Source organism: Acipenser ruthenus, chromosome 2, assembly GCF_902713425.1.
Source record: "Acipenser ruthenus chromosome 2, fAciRut3.2 maternal haplotype, whole genome shotgun sequence".
Classification (NCBI taxonomy): Eukaryota; Metazoa; Chordata; class Actinopteri; order Acipenseriformes; family Acipenseridae; genus Acipenser; species Acipenser ruthenus.
In genome coordinates this window covers 67,408,338-67,433,906 of record NC_081190.1, presented here as the reverse complement: position 1 = coordinate 67,433,906, position 25,569 = coordinate 67,408,338, and the positions used below count along the sequence as shown (strand labels likewise).

At 39.2% G+C, this 25,569-nt stretch overlaps 1 protein-coding gene and 1 pseudogene across 2 annotated transcripts; both read right to left on the bottom strand.

The window, feature by feature from the left end:
* Positions 1-2,715: 2,715 nt before the first annotated feature.
* LOC131701483 (uncharacterized) lies at positions 2,716-16,476 on the bottom strand. Of its 2 annotated transcripts, none has more exons than XM_058999420.1 (5): positions 15,951-16,476; positions 15,593-15,672; positions 7,109-7,167; positions 3,513-3,582; positions 2,716-3,109 (listed from the first exon to the last, which is right to left on the bottom strand). In XM_058999420.1, exons 1-5 carry the CDS (start codon positions 16,145-16,147, stop codon positions 2,910-2,912), a joined length of 606 nt encoding a protein of 201 aa, XP_058855403.1. In that variant the 5' UTR covers positions 16,148-16,476; the 3' UTR covers positions 2,716-2,909. The 2 variants fall into 2 exon arrangements, with proteins under 2 accessions (XP_058855403.1, XP_058855408.1); XM_058999425.1 differs by lacking the exon at positions 15,951-16,476 and adding an exon at positions 15,812-15,943.
* A 1,490-nt stretch (positions 16,477-17,966) lies between these two features.
* LOC117409132 (methylmalonic aciduria type A protein, mitochondrial-like) lies at positions 17,967-21,486 on the bottom strand (annotated as a pseudogene).
* Between the last annotated feature and the right edge of the window lie 4,083 nt (positions 21,487-25,569).

Here is a 25,569-nt window from a genome sequence, read left to right as displayed (position 1 = left end):
AACAACACAGGTAGCAACATCATTAAGAGGCCTGCATTAAGGACCAGGCAGCCATGTACAGACGCAGACAAAAGCAACTGGCACCCTACAATTCAAGAAAACATGTTAAATACATTTAGTCAACATTAGCCACCAATTAATATGACAAAGACCAAAATACACAATATCTGGTAGTTTTTAAAAGCACTTTCAAATATTTGTTCATGCAAAAGTATTAGCACCTTTACATTAAATGTCTGTATATAAACTTACTAGAACCAATTTGAAAATATATAAATTGATTGAAAACTGTTACACAGTAATTAAGCTGCATTATAAAGTCAATAGCCAGAAAAAGAGGTCATTATTTCCAACACCTATTCAAGAAGAAAGTTTTGGCAATACAGCAGATGATGGTCATGAGAAAGTTGGATTCATGTTTGAGAAAAGCAGAGGCAGCAAACTACAACAAAGGATATGGCTACAGAACAGTACCAAAGAAAAAAGGAATACCAAAATCCACAATCAGAGCAATAATCAAGAACCACAGTTCAAAGAGAAAAAAAAAAATCCAGGATTAACAGCCAAGGACGTCAAGAAAAACTTGGAAGCATCAGGCAGAATAGTGCATGAAAGAGCTGTACAAAGGCACCTGAACACACAAGAGTTGTATGCTTGTAGACCTCGCTACAAACCACTTTTAAAGAAAATTGATAAAAACAGTCTAACATTTGGCAATAAATATGAACAGGAATCTGAAGCATTCTTCAACAAAATTCTCTCGTTCAATGAGACTAAAATCCAACTTTTCCCCAAAAATGGACAAAAGTATGTTTGGAGGAAAAAAAAAAGGAAAGCCTTATGAAGAAAACCTGGTACCTACAGTTAAACATGGAGGTGGTTCGATCGTGATATGGGTGGGTTTTAGCAGTTCAGGGACTGGAGACATCCTTGTGATTGAAGATTGAATGAATACAGCCATGTATCAAAACACCCTACAAAGTACAATGATACCATGTACTTGTAGGCTGATTGGTAGACAGTTTATCTTCCAAAGTATTCAGGTAAGTCAACTCTGGAATTCTTGAAGAAAACTAAAGGTAAAAGTTCTGGAATGGCCTTTGCAATCACCAGATCTCAACCTAATAGAAATACTTTGGACTGATCTGAAAAAAGCTGTAGCTAATCATTGTGGATCCAATCTGTCTGAGCTGAAAGAAATATGCAAGACAGAATGGGCCAGGTTTCACCGACAAGATGTAACACACTGGTCAAGAATTCTATGAAAACTAATAAATGCAGAATAGGACACACAAAATACCAAAGCAGAGATGCCAATACTTTTAAATAAATAAATTTGGTTTGATAAAAGATTGCTATGGAAACCATCATGCAGCAGAATCAGGCAATGAGGAGAAAACATGTCGTTATCATCATCAGGTACATAAAACAGAGCAATTTATAGATTAAAACAACAAATATTTTGAGGGTTTGAATCTTTTGAATGTAAGATTCTAGCTGGTGGTCATTCCATACCCTGTCCTAGCCAGGTCCTTGAAACCCCATCACAGACCTTGCACACACAATTAGGTATTAGTAGGGGTGTGCAGATACTCTGAGATTCTGAGTAATTCCCTTTAAACCCTCTTAAGAACACCTTATTTAAAAGTCAGAAAACAAATCTTTCCCTTGTTTGCCCAACTGTACCAATCAATAACAATTGCAGTGGGATTTAATATTGAACCTGTCATGATCAACCAAACAAAAATGTTATCTCCATATATTTAATGTGCACAACATCCCTGCAATAAATTGTGGGATTGAGATGTACCCTCTGCTTGAACCACTGATTTAAACTCAACAAACATCTCCCAGTAACATCTGTACATTATTCAGGAAGTGATTCATTCTTAAAGTAGGGCTAGGTAAAGGTCGCATGTACGGAATGATTCAGTGGCATTTGCTAGTATTGCCACGTGTTTTGTCATAGTTTACAGTTCCACCCACTGTACGACAGTAAAAACGTCACAGCCGTGACAAACGTACTTCCAATTGGAATTTAAATCACTCAATGTTGAAGTTCATTGCTATTGATTGGTACTGGTTTATACTGTACAAATGAGGGAAAGGCAGCTGAAATTAACACAGGTTTGTTTCAGTGTCATTTATTACCTGCACCAAATTGAATTACTTGGAAAAGCCAAATATGTGTGCACTCCTAGTGATGAGGTATTTCATCTCAAGCTCTCTTCCCAGTAGTGTCTTCTGAACTAAACCCATATTCAGGGCTACATGCTTTCCACTGAGAAAACTGGCATTGTGTGGGACCTGTTATGCTACCTGATCAACATTTTATCGGTTGAATTAATCTTAAAGCAAAAATCATAATTTCAAAACCATACGTCCAAAATCTGCAGCAATTTGTTAGAAAGGTAGGAAGGAGCAGACCAGTGTGTGGTCACTGCCCTGCCCATCATCACATCACCAGGCGGTCTTTAAGTTGATGGAAGGGGACAGGGATGTAATACCAAGGCTTCCTAACAATGTGGATCAGTCCTCCATGTAGCATCACCAGAAAGCATGCCACAGTCTGTCTGGAGTATGTTATAACATTTACCAGCCCAATAATGACCAAGGCAAAAGGCGATTTCCAAGAAAGCAAGAACATGAGATGAAATTCACTGTTAGCAAGCAGTAAAGATTGATATACTAATTAAAGCAATGTATACAGTGACATTACAATACAAGGTCATATATTTAACTTATTTTTTTGTTTAACTTCAATAAAATCAAAAAAGTATTTGTTTGATTGATTTTACAAGACAAACCACTCCACTCCCCACCTCTTCAGACAGCTGTAACCCTTTAATGTGCCTCTGTTGATTAAACTGTTAGTGGGGTTATTGTTGGTGAGCTCTGGGAGGCAGGGTTTAGTCCCTGCCCTGGCGGTACTGGGTGTGCCAGGGCTGTGTCACCCACTCCGGGCTAATCTGGTAATCATAAATCTTTGGCTTCAGATGCTTCACCCCAAGCGAGTCAAAGCTGGTGACATGAAAGTGAGGGCAACACGTCGGAACTGCCCTACGGTTCATGGAACGGGTTTTTATCAGCTCTTCTACTGCTGTGGTTTCTGGAAGAAAACAGGAGTCACAGTGACATCACAGTACAGTTCTCACAACATTAAAACCCCTATTTCAAAAACACAGAAAACAGGAATTCCCAGATGTGCCCCAAAGACTGGAGTGTGGAACTAGATATGTAAAATGAAAAACAACTAAACAAAAAGTTTTCTATATCATGTTCTTTTAAAGCTACACATGTGACACCCACAACCGGTAAGAATTATTTGTCTGTAATTACATATTTTACCCCAGTATATCATACAGTAAAATAATCTAGAATCATCTCAGCTACTGTAGGGTTTCAACAGAGGAGTGGGACTTAAAATGTATATTGACCCTTTGAGAAAACATTTTTGAATCTCACAAATAACTGAAATGTACTTTTCAAATCTCTCAGATTTCAAACTGTACCTTCTTTCCCAGCTTTCCTCAGCCATCGGTTCCTTGACATAACACAGTCAAGGTTATGTTTGGACAGGGCCTGTCAACAGAAACAGAGGTATTGCACTGAAAAGGCAGATTAACTCCTGGCTGTTTCTGTGGTGGTCCTTGATTTCATATGAGCAGGGCCAGAAAGAAAAGACAAAATAGGCAACACAACAACAATGCTCAAGTCAGTGTAACATTCTTCCTAAATAAGGAATGAATCCTCACAGGGCATATTGTTTATAGAAAATACTGAGGGCAAGGTTCTGCTTGTTCTATATTTAAAGAGCACAATCCGCCCACACCAGAGCACCAGAGCCAAGCTGTTGGGTTTAAAACACAACCCATTACTTTCCCTAGCCTCCTCGTACGCATTCCTGCAACATCTTTTAGAACATACAGTGCCTTGCAAAAGTATTCAGACCCCTGACCAATTCTCTCATATTACTGAATTACAAATGCTACATTGAAATTTCGTTCTGTTTGATATTTTATTTTAAAACACTGAAACTCAAAATCAATTATTGTAAGGTGACATTGGTTTTATGTTGGGAAATATTTTTAAGAAAAATAAAAAAACTGAAATATCTTGCTTGCATAAGTATTCAACCCTTGTGCTGTGGAAGCTCCCAGTTTACACCGATGAAAGAGACTGCCTTAACGAGGACACAATTACCTTAACATTGGCCTCCACCTGTGAACCATTAAAGTTGCTGTTACATTTTCTGGATAAAAACCCCACTGTTGAAGGATCATTGGTCAGGCTGTGAATCTGAAGGAAAATGAAGACCAAAGAGCATTCTACAGAAGTTAGAAATAAAGTAATACAAATGCATAGATTAGGGAAAGGGTACAAAATAATATCCAAGTGTTTGGATATCCCAGTGAGCACAGTTGGATCAATAATCAGGAAGTGGAAGCTGCATCACACCACCCAGGCACTGCCAAGAAAAGGCCGTCCCTCAAAACTCAGCGCTCAAACAAGAAGGAGACTTGTGAGAGAAGCCACAGAGAGGCCAACAATGGTTGGAGTGGAGTAATGGTGCACCAGTCAACCATATCAAGAGCTCTGCATAACACTGGCCTGTATGGGAGGGTGGCAAGAAAGAAGCCGTTACTCAAAAAGTACCATCTGAAAGCACGTCTGGAGTTTGCCAGAAAGCATGAGAGTGACCCAGCTGCGATGTGGGAAAAGGTTTTGTGGTCAGATGAGACCAAAATAGAGCTTTTTGGCCAAAACTCAAAGCGCTATGTGTGGTGCAAACCTAACACTGCCCATGCACCTAACCATCCCTACAGTGAAGTATGGTGGTGGCAGCATCATGCTGTGGGGATGCTTCTCATCAGCAGGGACTTGGCATCTTGTTAAAATTGAAGGAAGAATGGATGGAGCAAAATACAGGGAAATACTGCAAGAGAACCTGCTTCAGTCCGCTAAAAAACTGAAGCTTGGAAGGAAATTCATCTTTCAGCAGGACAATGATCCCAAGCACAAGGCCAAAGCAACATTGGAGTGGCTTAACAACAAAAAGGTGAATGTCCTACAGTGGCCCAGTCAAAGTCCTGATCTCAATCCCATTGAGAATCTGTGGCACTATTTGAAAATTGCGGTCCACAAGCATTGTCCAACCAAACTGAACAACCTGGAGCAAATCTGCCAAGAAGAATGGGCCAAAATCACTCCGACACTGTGTGCAAGCTGGTACATACTTACCCCAAAAGACTTAAAGCTGTTATTGCAGCGAAAGGTGGCTCTACCAAATATTAATGTGTGGGGGTTGAATACTTATGCAAGCAAGATATTTCAGTTTTTTATTTTTCTTAAAAATATTTCCCAACATAAAACCAATGTCACCTTACAAAAATTTATTTGGAGTTTCAGTGTTTTAAAATAAAATATCAAACAGAACGAAATTTCAATGTACCATTTGTAATTCAGTAATATGGGAGACTTGGTCAGGGGTCTGAATACTTTTGCAAGGCACTGTAACTGCAACTATTTCTTTATTTTTCGTAACATACCCCTGGTCATAAATCAGTTTTGACTAGTTATTTTCATTTCACATCGCTTATGCATCGGGTCTTCCAGTCAAAATGTCTTCTGAATTCATAACATCGGCTGGTTGAATACAACCTGTTCAATTTCATTGGTTCCCGACTCCTCTCACAAAAGTTCAGAATTTTGATTGGTTCATCTGTCCGTCATCTCGGCCAGGATCCTACCTACTCGCTCTGGCCCAGGCTCAGAGGGTCAGGAACAAGTTTATGAATATACATGAGAAGCCCTGCACTAACCCAGAACCCAAAGGGTTATTAATTGGACAACTTAAGCCCGGGACAGACAGACAGGCGTGGCACGCAAGGTATTTTGCAACTTGTATCACTGCCATTGCTTTCATATGGTGTTGGACATATCAGCGTGGGACGATACTACTAGTCCCGCGGCGATGCCCAAATCGAATCCAGAGAGATTTTTTCTGGCTGCTGCACTGTACCATCGGTGGATTAACCAATCACAGCCAAGTGGCTGACAACATGTGCTTGCCAGGAAAAATCATGAATGAAAGTGTTGTCTACGGAGGTGTCCAAGCACCCTGAAGTGTTTGATCCCTCCCATATTTCATACAAGGACAGGCAGGTCAGTATTTTATACATCGACCCTGATAAGCATCCTTCCTGTAGCCAATTTGATATTGTTTTCACGTTTTGCATTTTTTATTATTTCTGTAGTTCGCTACTATTTTTACTAAATAACTGGCTGTAAAAGGATATATTTACACTTTAGTAGTAGGCTACTTGCTGTCACCAACGTATTGTATTCTTTGCTAAGCTGATCGCTCATTTCACAGACCTGCATATACATGCAGGAAAAAAAAAACTTGATAAACAAATCAGTGTTTTTACTTAATAGATTATATGGGGTGCATTACATCTATGGCCAAAAGTTTTGCATCACACTCTATAGTAATGTTAATAATGTTACGTTAACATATAGAATTACTAATCGCTTTGTAGTTTTCCAAAAATTAAAAAAAAAATGTGACATTTCAAAATCTAACTTGAAATACTGTACTACTATTGTAGTTTCCTGTAGACTTTTGCGATATCATTTTGTAGTTTCTTTGATTGCATGATGTTAAATAAAATATCGAAATTATGTTCATGTAGTTTTTTTTATTTGTTTTTAATTAATGTCTGCACCCTAACGTCCTAGGTGATGCAAAACATTTGACCATATATGTAAATTATATTTGAGTACATAGCCTACAGAGCGGTAATGACAACTACTGTACTGCACCATTCAATTTTTCTACAATATTGTAAGAAAAGTCAGTCACGTAGTGCATACTGCTCCTGTGTGCCTGGGTGTGTACTAGCGGTATCGCACCATGAAAATGGCCAGCGGTGCCATGCAGCGCCTGTCTGTCACAGGCTTTAGAAACATTATATGCACTGCTATACTGCATTAAATAAAAAAAATACAGTGATATGAGGTCAGAGAAGAATGAGGTTTATTTACCGTCACTGTTTGTACTATTATAACAAAGGAGAACGGAAATATTCAGAAACAAATATCCTACCTGGATGATGTTGCTATTCGATGGTGGGTCTTTATCATCAGTCTTTTTATCCATTGAACCTGTCAAACATGATAAATGGATTTATTTATTTTTTTTGGCAGAAATCTAAAATGTAATTTTTACAGCTGTTTTCATACTAGATTATATATATATATTGTAAGAAAAGTCAGTCACGTAGTGCATACTGCTCCTGTGTGCCTGGGTGTGTTGGGCAGCTGGCTCTTTGAGCTAAATATATATATATATATATATATATATATATATATATATATATATATATATATATATATATATAGAAGCCAGCACAGGAGAGCTAGCATCATCATCCAAGCTTGGACAATACAGGTAGTGGCAATGTGAGCATGGCTTAAGCCTGTGCTGCAGGGTTAAGGGATGAGGGGGTAGTCTCCTTGCTAGTGTATGCTGGCATGGACAAGAATAGCATGAAATTCACACAGCAACCGCTAAGCCTACAACTGTTTCAGGTTTAGCAGTGTAGAGTGGACAGGCTATATTATCTTACTGTCATTGTGATTAAAGTCCCACATCAGGATAGGAAAACCAACAAGAACCAATGGAAGTTTCCTATATAGGCAACTATACTTTTAAGGACAACAGCACATGTTTAGCCCCAACCCTTTAGAGTAGCCAACGTTCCACATATCTTATCTGTTGTGCACTTCCATTCGTTATAGCTCTCAAATGTGCAGTTTTGAAAGAAGCACATGTTATAGCATGTTATAACATGATATCTAATACTACATTTTGAGAAGTCTGTTACTGTTTCACTTCTGTTGTTTCACCTGTTCAGTGTCATCAGGGTCAAAGCACGTTACTGACTAGAATTAGAAAATGGATCAGAGATTTACTTTAACCTGACTGGTCAATATGAGGTCCCTAATCTCTGGTAAAGGACCTTGAATGTTATCGTTCAATATGTTTAATCTCTGTTCCAAATCAATCCACCGGAAAATACAATATTAATTTATGTATTTTACCTTTTTTCTGCTTGTGTTTTTCAGGCACAATAAAAGCGGATTGAACTTGCATGAAAAACACAAGCCAAGTTAGTAGAAAAAACAGTTTTACAGTTTTACAGTTTTACAGTCTATTTGCTTGGTGATGGTCAAGGTTGCCGCAATGGTTTCTTGAAACTTGGCTTGTGTTTTTGATATCTCCACTTTAAATGGCTGGGCACTTTCGATAACTTGGCGTTTTTTTTCACATTTCCAATGTGTTTTTGTTTTAGAGTAAAAACATATTTTATTAGATTGAAGAAATCAGAAAAAAAGCATTATAAAAATGTGAACTTTCAGTTGTATAAATAATTTAAGTATTTGCCGTGTTGACTAGCAAATCTGTTTTTAAAAATTCTCCTGAAAATACTTCTCAAAGCTGATTGCTAGAAAGTGTGTGGGGGAAGAAAATCACGATATGATGAAAAATCAATTGAAGAAGGTTTATAGAATGTGTAACACTGACATCATTCATTACATTACCACTTGTTCAACTTTTTTTATTTTTTTGAATAGTTCATTGTAATTAATCTAAACAGAGACACAACAGAGGAGCAGAGAGAATATATTATTGTAGAGAAGTAATACTTATTTTATTTTAATTTTTTTTTTTCTTAATAAAATAACAGAGATATATGTTGTAATCCAAAGCTATCAATGTACCCAGTTCTGGAAAGTATGGGAATGAATACTGTGGAAATTAAAATGTCAAGTACATCATTTCTAGTGCCTGTTACATTAAAAAACAGAGTGGTATTTCAGCCCCTATTGTGCATTGTTTAACAGACCTTTTTGTATAATTTGTTCATAGCACAGTTTTTATTTTTTTTATATATCATTACACCATTTTTTTAGGATATCTTGAAACAAAACTCTCCCTCTACAGCAGTTACTGCATGGTGTAATATTTCTTAATGCTTGTCATTTAAGGTTTAACTTAAGTGTTATATTATAGTACAGGACAGATTAACATGCAGAGGGTACAAAGCTTTCAGTATTTTCAGCTTCCTTGTTTATGGTGAATTGGTTATTATTTTTGCTTATTTTGTATTAAAAAGTTTACCATGTACCGATTTCTATACATTTTTATTCATTGGCACGCAAAGGGTCAATTGCAGTGTATCAGTGATTTAGTTACATCAAGTGAACTAAAATGCTGACTAAAAAATCCTGCATATCTGTACTAACTTTATCCTGATTGCAGCGTACCAAGCAGATGATCCCGGTAATTGGTTTAACTGACAGGAACAAGTGGAATAAGTTAGACCGATAATGAGGACTAACCTACAACTATGGCCAAAAGTTTTGCATCACACCATAGAACTAACACATTCCAATTCACAGGGCGTGAGCTGGGGTGAAGGATAAGGCAGAAGAAGCAGCAAGGAGCAGTTAGTAGGACAGAAAGTGGTTACTGACTGAGGGCGACGATGCCGACACATCCCAGGGGCAGAGGACCCAACAACCGAAACGGGATAGAAAAGAGGTCGCCGACTGAGGGCGACGATGCCGACACATCCCAGGGGCAGAGGACCCAGCAACCGAAAACACATATGAGGGTTATGACTCGGAGAGCCGCCCCTCGAGAGGAGATGAGAGAGGTACCCAGCATCTGAGACTTCTGTAAGGGGCGCTCGTAAAACCCCTGATTGGCCGAGACGTCACACTGCCTGGGACCTGAAAATAAGGACAAAGCATAGAGGTTAGTATAGGACGAGTGACAACGTCCTGAAAGAGAGGCAGAATAGAACAGAGCCTCGAGTGAGGTAAGATGAGCGCAGGAGCTGCGACAGGACAGAGTTTGGCCGGGGGTCCACTCTGACTCACATGGTGAGAACCCCCCTGAAGGTAAGGGAGGTGGATGCCTAGCCCTGAGGTCGGGGAAGTGAGACTCACTTGCCCCCCAAAGGATGGACCTCCGGCACCTCACGAAAACTCCCACACCGTGAGACAAACAACAGACTGCACATGCCAACGCATAACATAAACAAAAGACCAGAAGGACAAACAGGACAAACAGAGGGAGATTAGTAATTTGTTAGTAGGATGTGACTATGTGTATACCTGCCGCTCAGTGGAGAGGAAAAAACCCCTTGAGTCCGATTAGGGGAAAACCTCTGGTGGCCCCGGCGGACAGGAAGCCCCCACTCCAGGCATACTAGTGATTTTTAACCCTTTGCGGTCCATTTATTAATCACGCGTCAGGCATGTCAGGTCTAATTAATTTTCACACGCGCAGTTAATTTCAGAAGCGCTGTTTAAAAGTATTTTTTTCCCACAGTCAAATGGGTTTAAATGGCCCTGCATATCAACAAAGCACTCACTAGGCATCTCCAGCCCCGCCCCACCCTTTCGTTTGCTATAGCATTCACCTATGTAAGAAATAAATAATAATAATAATAATAATAATAATAGTCGTACATACCGATCGATCATCTCCGGATCACTCGTTTTATCACCAAACTCCTCAATAATGCGATCCAAGTCATTATTTAATTACTATAACATCTCAAAAAAGCTCTGCAAATGTCCGTGTTTTCTGTGCGCTGATTCAGTCAGCCAACTTGTTTACTTACGACCCGCCCCGTTATCTGATACCAGATACCATGTATGACTATTCATGAGATACGCCTTTTTTTTTTTTTTCGACTTGTCTCGGCTCCTGTCGCTCCCACTCGGCAATTGAATGGTTTTCTCGGCTTTTTCCGGAGAAAAAACGACTAGAAACCCGTTTTTTGCGTTGCTATAATGATGTCGGACCCAGTCCGACAAAGGACCTCTGAGGAATAATTGCAATGTCGGACCCAGTCCGACAATGGACCGGAAAGGGTTAAAAGTGGGCAGCAACTATATGAGAGGAGGATGGATGAATGAAAGAATCCACTGCAGAAGAGGGCCATCTCCCCACATTCATGATCTGGCTGTGATTGATGTTGGCCCTCGCAGCAGAGGGGGCTGTGCCTACAGAATGATTGGGGGCAGGGGGGAGGCCCGCTCTGGAGGCAAGGTAGGTTGGGATCCAGTGACGAGTGATCCTAGGAGTGAGAGAAATCAATGAGGGGGGTAGAGTAGAGGAGGGAGGCTTGCTCTGGTGGGTGGAAAGGTGGGTTGAGAACCAGTGATGAGTGATGATAGGAACGAGAGGAATCAATTAACTGAGGGTCCGGGGGGGGGGGGGGGGGGGATGAGTAGAGGAGGAGGGGGGGGGGGGTGGTTCTTGCTGGGGAGATACCTTGATGTTGAAAGAAGGGGCAGATAGGGGAATCTGCTTGACAGCTGAATTAACGGACCGCGCTGAAATGGATCCGTCTGGAGGTACACAACTGAATGATGGAGTAAATTAGAAGTAGAAGAAACTGTGGATTCTGAGCTCCTAAGGAGACCGAAGAGGGCTCAGATGCAGATGATCTCCATAGGCAGATCCTTGTATGGGGAGAAGTGGCGTTTCCGAAGAGTAGAATGAGCAAACGGAGAATGTTCATTGATGCAGACAGCGGGAAGGTGAGGCAGCAGACGGGACCAGCTGACGGAACTTGGATACTAAAAGTGGAGGCAGAAGGGGAGCAGTTGAGGTAGCAGCTGGAACTGAACGAACGTGTGTAAATCGACTGCTGGGGAAGCTCAGCACGCTTTATGCTCCATTTTCTGGAATGGAGGGCAGAGATGAGATGTTGACTATCCTATGTCAGTTAATATGGGATCAATCTGCGGTCTGCTACTATTATGTCTGCTTGAAATGGAAAAGGTGAACTCACATTCAGAGACTGGGTTTCACAACTCCAGTTATTCTCCTAGTAGTGGAACTCCTTAACTCATAAACAAGACAGATTTCCAGTCTCACACCGCGTCTCGCACCATGTATTAATGCTGTAATATTTGAGAGGATGTGTGGACATATGAATAGATTGCGGAGAAAGTCAAGCACCTCGTATTTTTTTATTAGATGGGGATTAGCATTAGCCTTGACTGTGGAATGCTTCCACGATCTGCGTATTGGAGGAAAGCGGAAGCGTTGGAAGATCTGGAGTAGTGCAGGTACAGATTTAGACTGTAAACAAAAGAAACGTTGCATGCTATAATAGTGAGTAGATCTGAAGAGGGAGCAGAGATCTGCTGTAGTGAGGAGCAATTAACAGAAGAGGACGGGATCTGCTGAACAGTGCAGAGATCTGCTGAAGCAGTGATCTGTAATAGTGAACGGTGGACAGCCATTGGTAGAGTGTGGTGGTCTGCAGCAGAGAGCAGAGATCTGCTGAATGCGGTGGATATTGGACTTAGAGTATTAAGGTGATTTAGATGAAGCCAGAGATGGGGCAGAGATGAAGAATGCATAGATCTCAGGCCGCTGTAGAACCAGAGAGGATGAAGGCGGCGTTGCTCTGAGGCTGCTGCAAAACCTATTGACTTGGTCGGGAGCAGTCTATGAGTGTATTGTCTATTGCAGGATAGGAGGGCACTTGACTGAAATGTTGATAGTTGTAGGACATGATTTCCGTATCTGCCTAGCAGCTCACGCTGATGAAATGATAACTTTGAAGGTTGAATAAAGTGCCTTGGTGAAATTTGTTGGTTTGAAGGAGAGGAGCCAGATGAGGAAGCACGAATCCGGGAAAAGGAAGAGGTCGCTGGAATGGATGCCTGATGCAGGGAAGCTGAAAGTTAATGTGACTGTAGATTCTGAGCATCTCAGAAAGCCGATAAGTGCGTGGCTTCATGACCAGGTCCTCAAAGGGGCAGGTAGAGTTGAAATTGAAGAATGTCAGTTTATATAGGTAGACAAAAAGGTCAAGGCAGGAGGGGAACTCCCGAGAATCCATCAGAGTGAGAACAAGCTCTTCAGAAAGCACCTGTAGCTCCTCTGTTTTTCCCCTGGGACACACATCGCCCTTCCTTAAATGCGCTTTACTTGCTCTTATCTGCCCCGTATTTTACTGCATTTAATCCTGTACTTCAAAGTACTATAATCTGTCAAGTGTTTAATGTATTTGCTTACGACTGTAAGTCACCCTGGATAAGGGCGTCTGCCAAGAAATAAATATTAATAGCAAACCGGCTTAAAAAAAAAAAAACAGAACTTGTGGTATTATACTGCCATCCAGAGGTTATGATTGGAATTAACCATTGACTTGAGTAAAGCAGGGTAGAATATATGAGGTTATTACGATTAAGAAACCTTGGCTATGTAGAACAACGTTTGCTTATTCCCTTAGATTTAAATAATAAATGTTCTAGACATATTAGGACAGTTAGTCATGTATATAAATAAGTTAATGCAGTACTTAGATGTCATGGTTCGGCGCGTTGAATTCGTCTCCACCAGTTGTGAAAGCGCAGCAACAGGAAGCCAGAAGACTGCAGTACTGAGGCACAGAGCACTGATGAAGCTGCCTGGTCACCATGGCAACAAACCACTCCCCGCAGTCATTCAATGAGGGTGTTGCCGTGGTAACCATGGTCTGTAAGGCGCCAGTGGAAAAGTTGCAGTGCAGCACTATCGTTGGAGCATGTTGTGCCCAGTGAAACCACGAGCCGCCACTGGTTGAAATGGGCAGGATACGTCTTTTAAAAGGTTGAACGTAGCTGATGGAGGTCCAGGGCAGGATCTTCTGATGGAACGGTAATTGTGCTGGCTCTGTGGGAGCGGGGGGAGGGGCGTATGATTGCGGGCGAGGAGTAAAGAGAGATTCCGCAGACAAAGCTTTGTGGTGGATTTAATAGAGTTAAAGTAAGGCAATCGCTGACAACGGGAATGTCGACGTCTTGTCGAAAGAGCTTATAAGTTTAGCAGAGGACCAGTTGCAGACAGGTTGAGTAATGAAGCTGCGCTTTGAACGGCGCTGTTGCTGAGGTAGAGACTGGATGGAACAGGAAAGACAAACGTTGGAGCTCTTGAAGCCGAAAAGAACGACTGTACAAAAAGAAAGATACATTTTTATTACATCAAACATATTTAAGTAAAAATAAAGGTAATGTCTTTTTGTGCACATTTCAAAGATACTTGAATTTAAGGTGGCGACACTGCTGCATAGGCACAGAGAAGTTTAATTGCATGATAATTGGCCATTAGTTGTTTATAGTTAAAGCATATTAATTGAAATTGCATTGCGTTAAACTGAAAACGGTATCAAAAGGTACATGATTAAAAAGTTTATTTTAAATGTAGGGCCTATATATCAACCTGCATAATTCAGACCCCTGACCAATTCTCTCATATTACTGAATTACAAATGGTACATTGAAATTTCGTTCTGTTTGATATTTTATTTTAAAACACTGAAACTCAAAATCAATTATTGTAAGGTGACATTGGTTTTATGTTGGGAAATATTTTTAAGAAAAATAAAAAACTGAAATATCTTGCAAATATCTTGCAAATAAATTGCAATTAAAAATGTTAATCTTAGTTAATCTTGGTTTTAATCACATAATTGATACAATTACTGCATCCATCTCATTCATTTATTTTATTACTGATATTATTATTATTTTAAAAGTTCTTCTTATGACCTATAAGGCTTTACATGGTCTTGGACCTGATCTTCAAGATCTGCTGACCCCATATGTCCCTGGTCGGTCCCGAGATCGGAAAATGCTTATCTTCTGTCAGTCCCTAAAAATCGCCTGAACTCTGTCAGAGCCAGGACAATTAGTTATAAGGCTCTGTCACAACCCACATATATTGTCAGAGGGATTACAGTATTTTTCAATAGGTCTACTGGGGCATGGTAATTTTAGAAAAAGTTAATACCCAATATGTTTGAAGTAGACTGGAATTGTGAGTGTTTTGAAGTTGTGAATTATATAAAATGTCAAAGTCTAACAAACGAACTGAAACAAGTACCACTCATTAACATTTTAACATCATTCAAACTATTTATATATAACAATATCTTAACGTTAGTATATGTAGGTGCATATGATTACATGATGCACCTACATATAATAACTTTATGATACCGTTGTTACTGTAGCATTCATTTCATGTTCTGGACCCCGCACTCGCACAGCCTAAGGCCTGCCCTGGGAGCAGGAATATGTTTTTTGCTCTCTGCATATTTTATATATACTGATGTGCATAAACACTCCCATTCCCTCTGCCCAGCACATCTTGCTAGAACCTTCTGAGTAATTGGCCTCATCGGAATCATTCCTAAACGACAACTGCTTAAAAGAAAGTGTTTTTTTTTGTTTGTTTTTGGTGGCATTATGGTGTGTCTTGTAAACACCAAATTTGAATAAAGACAGTAACGGTGATATTGTACTACATTTTATGACACGTTTTCTGAAAGTGTAACAAAACATCCATGGGATAAAAAAAAACAAAAAAAAAAACGAAACAACAAAAGAGCATACAGAATTCGATATTTTGAAGTGGTCGTATTGCCCAATGCCACTGCAAACATTTTCCCCCTGAGGATTAATGCTCCCACTTTTTTTTTTTTTAAGAAGTTTTTTAAGGTGTGCTTACCTCTTGGAATTGAAGCAGCGTCTAGTCGTACATTAGCCATGTACCCTGGGATGCTATGAAGCCGGGTTACTAAAAACACACTGGATTAAAAAAAAAAAAAAAAAGTGATGTAGATTATGGGTTGCTGTTTGTGGTTAAATAGTTACCTTTTTGTTGTTTACAGACCGCATTACATCATGCAGAAAAAAATCGATGACCTATCACTCGACCTGTACTTACTGAGAAGGGTATACTTGCAAGACGGACGACAACACGTCTTGTAGAGGCGGAGTTATAAGGGTGCCAGGCTTGGGGTGTCACGCTTGGGGAGTGAGGCGTGTGTCGTCCGTCTTGCAGGTATACACTGTTGTGTACTTACTCGGGTGGATGAGGGTTGTTAAACCTGGTGGGGGAGCATGATCTGCGCCAGAGATTTGTCTGCTCGTCCAGTTCTTTGGCGCAGTGCAGCCCCTTGTTGGTGGTGGCGCTTTTTTCATTTTGCACATGATCCCTTTCCCACCCAACTCTCGCTTTTCTCTTGATGTCTTCCAAGTCCCGCTGTTCCATTAGTCTCATTGGGAGACTTGAATCTTTCGCCTCCCCCCAACGTTTTCTAAAAGTGCAATTGTCAGACGGACTACACACCTGAGCACACGTCACTTTCGATAATAAGTTAATTAATTTAAAAAAAGTGCAATCGTTGAAATGTTTTAATGACGTTTTCACAGCAGTTCGAAAGCTATCAACTCAGAGAACCGTTATAAATTATGCAGGTTGAATCATGTAATGCTCTGTACAGTTTTTGTTGGTTTGTTTTTGCTAAAGCCGAGCACTTTGTATGGCTGCTGAAGCAGTCGTGGTGCTGAATGCCCAGAAAACAGCGCGCGCACACACACACACACAATACCGTACCCTATCTGCTATGCTAAGTGTCGAATCAGACGAAACTCAGTTAATCTGACGATGTAGAACACCAGCAGTAGTTGTAACGTAGCAACAAAACAAAAATACACACAATTAAAAAAGCAGTGTTGGTCCTGTGCGACGAGCAGTGACCTAAGGGTGTCGCGACACACAATGGTGTTGCTTTATGACGTAGCAGTGGTTTGTTTGCAAGTAATGTGTACGAGGTGGTAAACATTAATTGTATAAAATTAATAATTTTGGCTACATTTAGATCATCATTTCAAAATAGCTACATTTTAGTCATACTGGGAACATATAGGAACACAGGAATACTGTAGTTGAATGTGAATATACTGCACTAGGATAAGCTGATTTGTTAAAAATAACATTTAGGCCTACATTTGAAGAACACTTTTCTATAACGGTACATTTAATTTCAGTAATCAAGGTTTTGGATAAACTTAAAATACAAGCAATAGTCGGTGCGTTAAGTAACTGCACGGCTCAGAGCTAGAATTTTTCCGGTCACTATATTATCATCGCTGAAATTTGCTCTGCAGCGTTCTGAGCTGTTCACAGGGGGCTGAACTGAGCATGCAGTTACAGGTGGGTTCTTTGAGCTGCTCTGAGCGGCTCACTTAACGCGATCATTAACTACAATTTACATGCACATATTATTTAATACTTTCAGCCAAATGAGACGATGAGGAAAATAACACTGCGGTAAAGTTAGCTTGACGTTGAAAAGCCACACTGGAGTAGTTGAACAAGAAGAGAATTAATTTTCTTGAGTGGCCCTGTCAAAGTCCTGACTTGAATCCAATCGAAAATTTATGGCGAGACTTGAATATTGCAGTCCATCGACGATCCCCAACAAACTGGAGCAATTTTCCCCTGAAGAATGGGCAAATATTTCACCATCCTACTGTGCAAAGCTAGTAGAGACCTATCCAAAAAGACTCATAGCAGTAATTGCTACAAAAGGTGCTTCTACCAAGTACTGACTTAAGGGGCTGAATACTTATGCAACCAGTAAATTTCATTTTGTACATTCTCTTTGCAAGTTTTGCTGACATTTAACCTCCTCCTCATATAACAGTGTTCAGTTTAACCACTACAGCTTTGCATAAAAAAACTGTGCATACATTATTTGTAGTTCAACAAAATGTGACATTATTGGTAGTGGTTGAATACTTCTGCAAACCACTATATATATATATATATATATATATATATATATATATATATATATATATATATATATATATATATATATTAATAACACACATACAGTACGTCTCACATGACATTCAAATATGATATTTTAACTTAAAAAGTAGATGGAGGCAGCTCTTCCAAGACGTGTGAGACCAAACCGAATGCAGACTTATTCCACTGTCCAGTCCAATGTATTCAGTCAGTGAGTATGTGAACAATACAGAAAGGCCCTGTCTTCCTTTCCTAATTGACAGCCCAAGTGCAGAACCTGTCAATTTACGATATTAATTTCTGTAGCTCTGCCCTCAATCTTCTTCATGCACTGAAAGGGGAGGCACGCAGCTACACAGATTTCAGGGAGTGATTTTTTTTTCTCTTCGTGGTGCTACTGTAAAACCTGCTCTTTACAATAAAGACCTACACTTCATTTGGAGAGACAGTATACAGATACTACAAACCTGCGGCTTCCACGTCTTTGATTTCTTTCTAAGAAGTTTCAAAGCACTGGTGTATTCAGCTTGTATTCTGCGAGCAGGAACCAGCAAATCGCTGTCAGCTTTAGTTACAACAACCAAATCTGAGATTTCGATAATCCCTCGCTTGATTCCCTGTAGAGATTTCAATAATATAATTAACAGTAAATATAATTGGAATCTAATTAAATATGATGTTGCATGTGATCTGTTTTTAAGGGAACAACTCAGACACAATAAAGTAAAATACATTTTAAAAACAACAAGGTTGCATCCAACTGATATTTAATTAATATTATTTTACTGGTATATATTTTTTAAAGCTGTTAGATTTGAAAAAAAAAAAAATCCTTGCAGTTAAAATATTTATAATAACCATATTGCTTAAAAAGTATTTGAATTCTCTAACTATGTTGGTGCGCTTATAAAGTACCCCAGCCTCGTGGGGCATACTGAATACTAGATCATTTGTTGTAGGAGAGGAGACATACACATCAGCAGCATAATGAGTGCCGTTTCCTACCGGTCAGCATTTGAACAGAGAGGCACTTAGATGTTTGATTTTTTTCTCACTGACCTGCAGCTCATCACCCCCTGCTGGCAGAATCAGCAACATAAACATATCGACCATGTCAGCCACAGCGAATTCAGACTGTCCTACACCTGAAAAAAACCCAAAAAATCCCAGACATGCACAGATATACTGTCTTGATTATTGTAATATGTATACAGTGTTGAATTTTGGTATTTCTAATAACACCTAACATTGGAAACAAATCTTACCTACAGTCTCCACCAGAACTATGTTGTAGCCTGCTCCCTCGCAAAGCAGTATGGCTTCATTTGTGGTTCTTGTTACACCTCCCAGAGTACCAGAGGTAGGGGAAGGACGAATGTAAGCATTCATATCCTTGGACATCTCTGTCGTCCGGATTTTGTCTCCCAAGAGAGACTCTGAAATATGACAGAAAAAAAAACACTGAAGACAATTCTCCCTCCTAAGAAATATGAAAATAAGTTAATTTTTGAATTACAACAATGTGAAACAATGATGGGGCACTGTGTTGCTTATTTTTCTAAAAACAGAAAAATAATGTGTCAGTCTTGTCAGAGGTAGAACAGTAGTAATACCCAAAAAAAGTAATGGGGTCAAGACTGGGGAAAGGCACTAGTAACCAAGTTTGGGAGGAAGAACTATTGTTAGTGGAACATGATACACTGGGCTGTATTCACCATCTAAAAATAGATATTTCATAATTAAACATAATATTTATTAAAACAGAAAAAAGTGTTGTCACACACAAAACTGGTCATTTTATTCTGCAGTTACTATACAACAAATGGTCCTGAATATTTCAATACTGTACTTACCTGAACAATAGTAAATGCTAAATTGCAGAATATTTTTAATTGTCCCCTACTTGTAGTGGACAGAGCGATCTCTAGCAGAAATATTTGTGATCTTTGATGCAGCTTGTGTTTTTTGCTTCAAAGAAATTGTGTAGCTCTTTGCAGTGCGCTCAATCATTTACCGGAAGCAAACAAAACTAGCTGCCAGGTTTCTAAATGACAGGTAGTGCGTCACTTAAGCAAACGTTTGCTGTATTTATTTAAGTGCTAAAAAATATGGATATTTACATTATTTTTTCAGAAATGGGAATTTTCACAGGGAACTACAAATTACACGACAATGGGAAACTTTCACGGAAATCATGAAATCCGTGACCAAGAGTGGGACAACGAAAGGCACTCTGCCTGTATTTGACCATCGCTATTTAACTATTAGCAGCAGACCATGCTAGCATGGATCAACCAACTTGTTACAGAGATTGTTTTTGCTGTGTTGTCCTGGATGGACATATAACTGCCAATATATTGCTGTAGTGTCAAGCCTTATGAAGACTTCCCACCAGTGGTGCAGGAAGATGGGTCTACGGCCAGAACTGCGACTTTGTGTCCTCTTCCTGTCAGCATCTTCCCAACCACCTCGATAAAGGTTGACTTTCCAGCACCAGGAGGACCAGACAACCCTAAAGAATCACAGACAACCTTTAACAGAGCAAAAATTAAAAAAGCAAAATGAGGAATTACTCAATTCTAACAATCTATGTCCGCTTAAACCATGGTGGGCCACTCTTGTTTAATAAATATGTGGGATTGGTAAATGACACTGAATTAAATATTTCCTCTGAAAGAAACACTTTCTAGTATAGAGAGAATTGAGGGTGGGGGGAGGGGGCTGTTCTTAAAATCTGTAGACTCGATACTAAAATGATATTAAAGCTAGTAAGGGTTGGAATCAATCTTAAAACCTTAGTTACAGGAACTTTTAGTTTTAAAGTGGCAGGGCTGTGGCGATAAGGCATGGCATGTTTTATTTAGTAAAGTAAAAAAAAAAACGAATGCTTTATCCCATCTTCTGCAATTACAGCTAATTAACATTTAACTGCATAGTGCATACATACTGTGTATATAATGATCTGGGACTGACCCACTCTGAAAGCAAGAGGTTTTCCTCTATGTAAATGTTCTTCTTGTCTCTAGTAAGCCAAGACTTGCTGAAGCAGCATTTGAGCAAGTTCCTTCTTCTACCAGTGTGATGGACTCGGCCAGGCTGGCCCTATGTCTCTGGACCAGGCCCTCATACAGGCCAGCCAGCAGCCTTTGCTCCTTTACTGTGAGGTCATGCAGTTGCCAGCTCAAAGCTGCCTGAATGCAATAGTTTCTCCTTTGTCCTGCAGCCACTCCATTCCATTTGAACTCGATTTCTGAACTGGGCAGCAGCGTGGAGTAGTGGTTAGGGCTCTGCACACTTGACTGGAGGGTTGTGGGTTCAATCCCAGGTAGGGGACACTGCTGCCATACCCTTGAGCAAGGTACTTTACCTAGATTGCTCCAGTAAAAACCCAACTGTATAAATGGGTAATTGTATGTAAAATAATGTGTAGAAAATAATGTAATTGTATGTAAAAAATAATGTTATATCTTGTAACAATTGTAAGTCGCCCAGAAACAGAACTGAACAAAGGCACATAATCAAGTGTAGTGATTGGAAAACACTGAGAAAGATTTTCTGTCAAAAGTATTTGTCATGATGTCAGTATATTATTTCAATTTCCCAAAGTGGAGTTGATGATGAATTCCAAAATAGGGAGTTTGTTTGCAAAATAAAAATAACGTGTAATTAATGGTAAGTGTACCTCTGTTTGACAATAGGAAAACACCCATCAGATGACAATTGATTGCACCTGAACCAAAATCTGACAATGTATCGCTTTCTGACATTACACGGGTCAAGTTTTGATACGTGTACCACATTCTGACGATGTACCGCTTTTTAACACTACACCGGTGTTCAATAGTATTATTGATATAGAATTTAAACTGGTGCCCCTTGGTAACTTTAAACTTCCCTTGCTGTAGGTCTTTCCTTATTCCTTCATTAAAATCAACATTCTTTAGGCAAATAAAGCCATGATGTAGTAATTTTGTTTTTTGAGGACAAGTTTTAATTTCCAAGTCATGCTTACTTCAATTCTGATACGTTTACAGACAAATGAGTCACAAGTAGGTGTCCAAACCAACAAAAGCCAACAGGTTAAGGAGTGCTAACCAATGCTTTAAAATCCATTCCTTATGTCTCCTATTCCATTCCCCAGTGTATAGTTAACAAACTCAGGTGTGTCTTATTTAACTCACAACAAAGCCAGGAATAGATCATACTGCTCTACAATGGGAGTCTTATTTCCTTCCCTGTATTGTGTGTGTGTGTGGAGGGGGATGGGCTGTCCCTGTCCCCCCACACACACAACATGCAGGAAATGGCATGGCTGTATGATATTCTGTCTAAAGTGGCAAACACAGGGGTCAGTCTTTAAAAGAGAATGTTATTGTGGGAGTACTTGTTGCTTGCAGGTACTAGCATTAACAATTAAAAAAATAAAAAAAAGATGTATGGCCTTGTTGCTTTATATTTTTGCCACAAATCAAACCCAAACACCTGCTATATCATTTTTCCCATTATAAGAGGTGGCATAACGTTAGCGCCCCGCTCTCTAGTGGTTACCGCTAGTTGTCACTTCTGTGGTCAGTTTAGTTCTTGCAATAAGTTTCACATGTAAATTGAAGTCTGTCCACTTATAGCAAAAGTTCTTTAATTTATGTCAGAAGATAAAGCAATCGACACGCTTTCTCATCAGCTGCCTGTTAAATGACCTCTTGGAATGCTACCCAAGATTTACTGAGGGGCACAGCCTAACTCTAATGTGTATATGGCAGTCTGTCTTTCACAACACTGACTTGTATACAAATTACTGTAGCTTGGATGTTGTTGAATAAACAGTAGTGACATCACTAAAGGCTAAACCACTAACGAATGTCTTTCACTTAGATGTCAATGGGAGACTCCCTTACATGACATCACAATGCTGAACTGTTTTTACAGTCTCACTCTGAATATTTAGCAGTGAAAGCAAGGTACTGTAGTAAATTGTGTAAGAACAAAAGAACATATGAAATTTACAAACAAGAGGGAATTCGGCCCATCTAAGCTCATCAGGTTCCTAGCAGCTGATTGATCTCAGAACTTTGTTGGGTCTTAAAGGATCCAAGTGTTTCTGCCTCAACAACATGACTCGGTATCCCATTCCATACACTCACCATTCTCTGTGTGAAGAAGTATCGCCCGCCCTCTGGCCTAAGTCAATCTCCACTTAATTAGCTGTGTCCTCTGGTCCTGGTTTCTGTATTGTACTTAAGTATATGGTATTTTTATTTATTTATTTATTTTTATATATACAGGTGTCAGTAGAGCAATTCCCTGGTCACGCCAGTAGAGGGCATGGTTATCCTGTTCAAAAGTGCCTGTTCAGTTCAACACTACAGCATGATGACGTTTGCGGATTTTAAAATAATTTTTATAAATGGCTTGTAAGTTGAATCATAAGAATCAGCAGCAGTATATTTCTTATTTATCAATTTGTAAGGAATGACTGGCATTAGATAAAGCTTTAAAAAAAAACATTTTAAAAAGGAGTTGCGCTTGCATGATACATCTGACTTAAGTCTGAGGGGCCTAATTTAGCAAGTGTGCAGAACAAGCAGAAACGTTTACATTTACAACAAGAAGATTAGGCTATATTTTGTTTTTGTTTTTTTACTTTTAAAGGATAACATTATTAGCAAGCAACTCTGTTCTAAAACATAACTTATTTGTTACTACGTTTGTAGCATTCAGTTGGATTATCCTGTCAATATTTTTTGTACATTGCACTGTTGTTGTCCAGACCTTGACTCTTGCTAAATCTAGTACATGCATTTCTTAGTTTACCTTAGCTCACACTTTGACTTCATTGGTTGAATAAAAGGGAAAAGTCTTAATACCAATTTGTTGAGTGTTTTACACTCAAGTGAATAAATTAGGCGCATTTATCCCGAATAACAACATAAACTGTTGATTGTTATAAACCTCCGTTTTTTGTTTGTGTTTGCATTGCAAATAAATGTTGCTGTTTACCCCAGAGTGGTTAAGCAGTATGTGTAAACTGTGCTGCTCTGGCCCTTGGGGCTTTCAGGTCCCTAAATCTGTTTTATTAGGGCAATAGGACAGAAAGGTAACATTTACATTACATTTACTAAAATTAAAATAATAAAAATGGTTTTAAAAAGACCAAATTCCCATTGGGCATTTGTGTGTGTATATATAATAATTGATTATATATATATATATATATATATATATATATATATATATATATATATATATATATATATATAGACACACACACAGTGCCGTGAAAAAGTATTTGCCCCGTCTGATTTTTTGCATTTTTGCACATTTTTTACATTGTATTTGGTCAGATTTTTTTGTGGGTTGCAGTGGTATATAGAGGGAGTCAGAGAAAAAATGACACCAAAGTTTGGTGCTTCTTTCATTTGTCTGGTGTGCAAGGTAACCAAACATGCAATCTTCAGGTGTGAAAGTTATTAATAATATTATTATTATTTATTTCTTAGCAGACACCCTTATCCAGGGCGACTTACAATTGTTACAAGATATCACATTATTTTTTTCATACAATTGTTCTATGGACAGATGAGTCAAAAGTGGAACTTTTTGGCCGACATGGGCCCAGTTACGTCTGGCAAAAACCAAACACTGCATTCCACAGTAAGAACCACATACCAACAGTCAAGCATGGTGGTGGTAGTGTCATGGTTTGGAGATGCTTTGCTGCATCAGGACCTGGATGCCTTGCCATCATTGAAGGAACCATGAATTCTGCTCTGTATCAGAGAATTCTACAGGAGAATGTCAGGCCATCCGTCCGTGAGCTGAAGCTGAAGCGCAGCTGGGTCATGCAGCAAGACAATGATCCGAAACACACAAGCAAGTCTACATCAGATTGGTTGAAGAACAAGAAATGTAAAGTTTTGGAATGGCCTAGTCAAAGTCCAGACCTAAACCCCATTGAGATGTTGTGGCAGGACCGGAAACTAGCAGTTCATGCTCGAAAACCCACAAATGTCACTGAGTTGAAGCAGTTCTGCATGGAGGAGTGGGCCAAAATTCCCCTACGGTGCTGTGAGAGACTAATCAATAACTACAGGAAGTGTTTGGTTGCAGTTATTGCTGCTAAAGGTGGCATAACCAGTTATTGAGTCTAAGGGGGAGATTACTTTTTCACACAGGGGCATTGGGTGTTGCATAACTTTAATAAATAAATAAAATATGTATCAATATTTATCAACAAACACAATTTGTGTTATTTGTTCACTCAGGGTCCCTTTTATCTAATATTAGGTTTTGGTTGAAGATCTGATAACATTCAGTGTCAAAAATAGGCAAAAATGCAGAAAATCAGACAGGGCAAATACTTTTTCATTGCACTTTTTAAAAAAAAAATATATTCTATTGATTTACGTTACAATGCAGGATAGCTGCTATACAATCGTTACCTTTATTAGAAATGTGCACGGATTAATCTACTGATTAATCAACTAAATTAACCGATCAATTTTTAAATAGAGTGACAGCCCCAGTAATATCACTTGTGTAAAACACAATAAATGTGAACATTTATAACAGAAAAAGTAATAAGTACTTATCTAAATACTTAGATGTCAGGTCAGTTCTTAAAGAAAAATGGCGCAGAGATCTGGGTGTGCAGGCCTTTATACCCTCGGGGGCAGGCATGACTTGTCACAGAGGCTCGGTTGAGCAGCTTTGTTATATTTTATTCAGGTTTCGGGTCTTAAGGTTAATACCTGATTCGATAATGGTTACATTTCATACTTGAAAGGGAATCCTAGAACACAGCTGTGTAACAAAAGCGTGTTGTGTAGATCACAGATATGGCCAGAGGTAACTCAAAAGTGTACCGTTTCATTCACATGACCTCA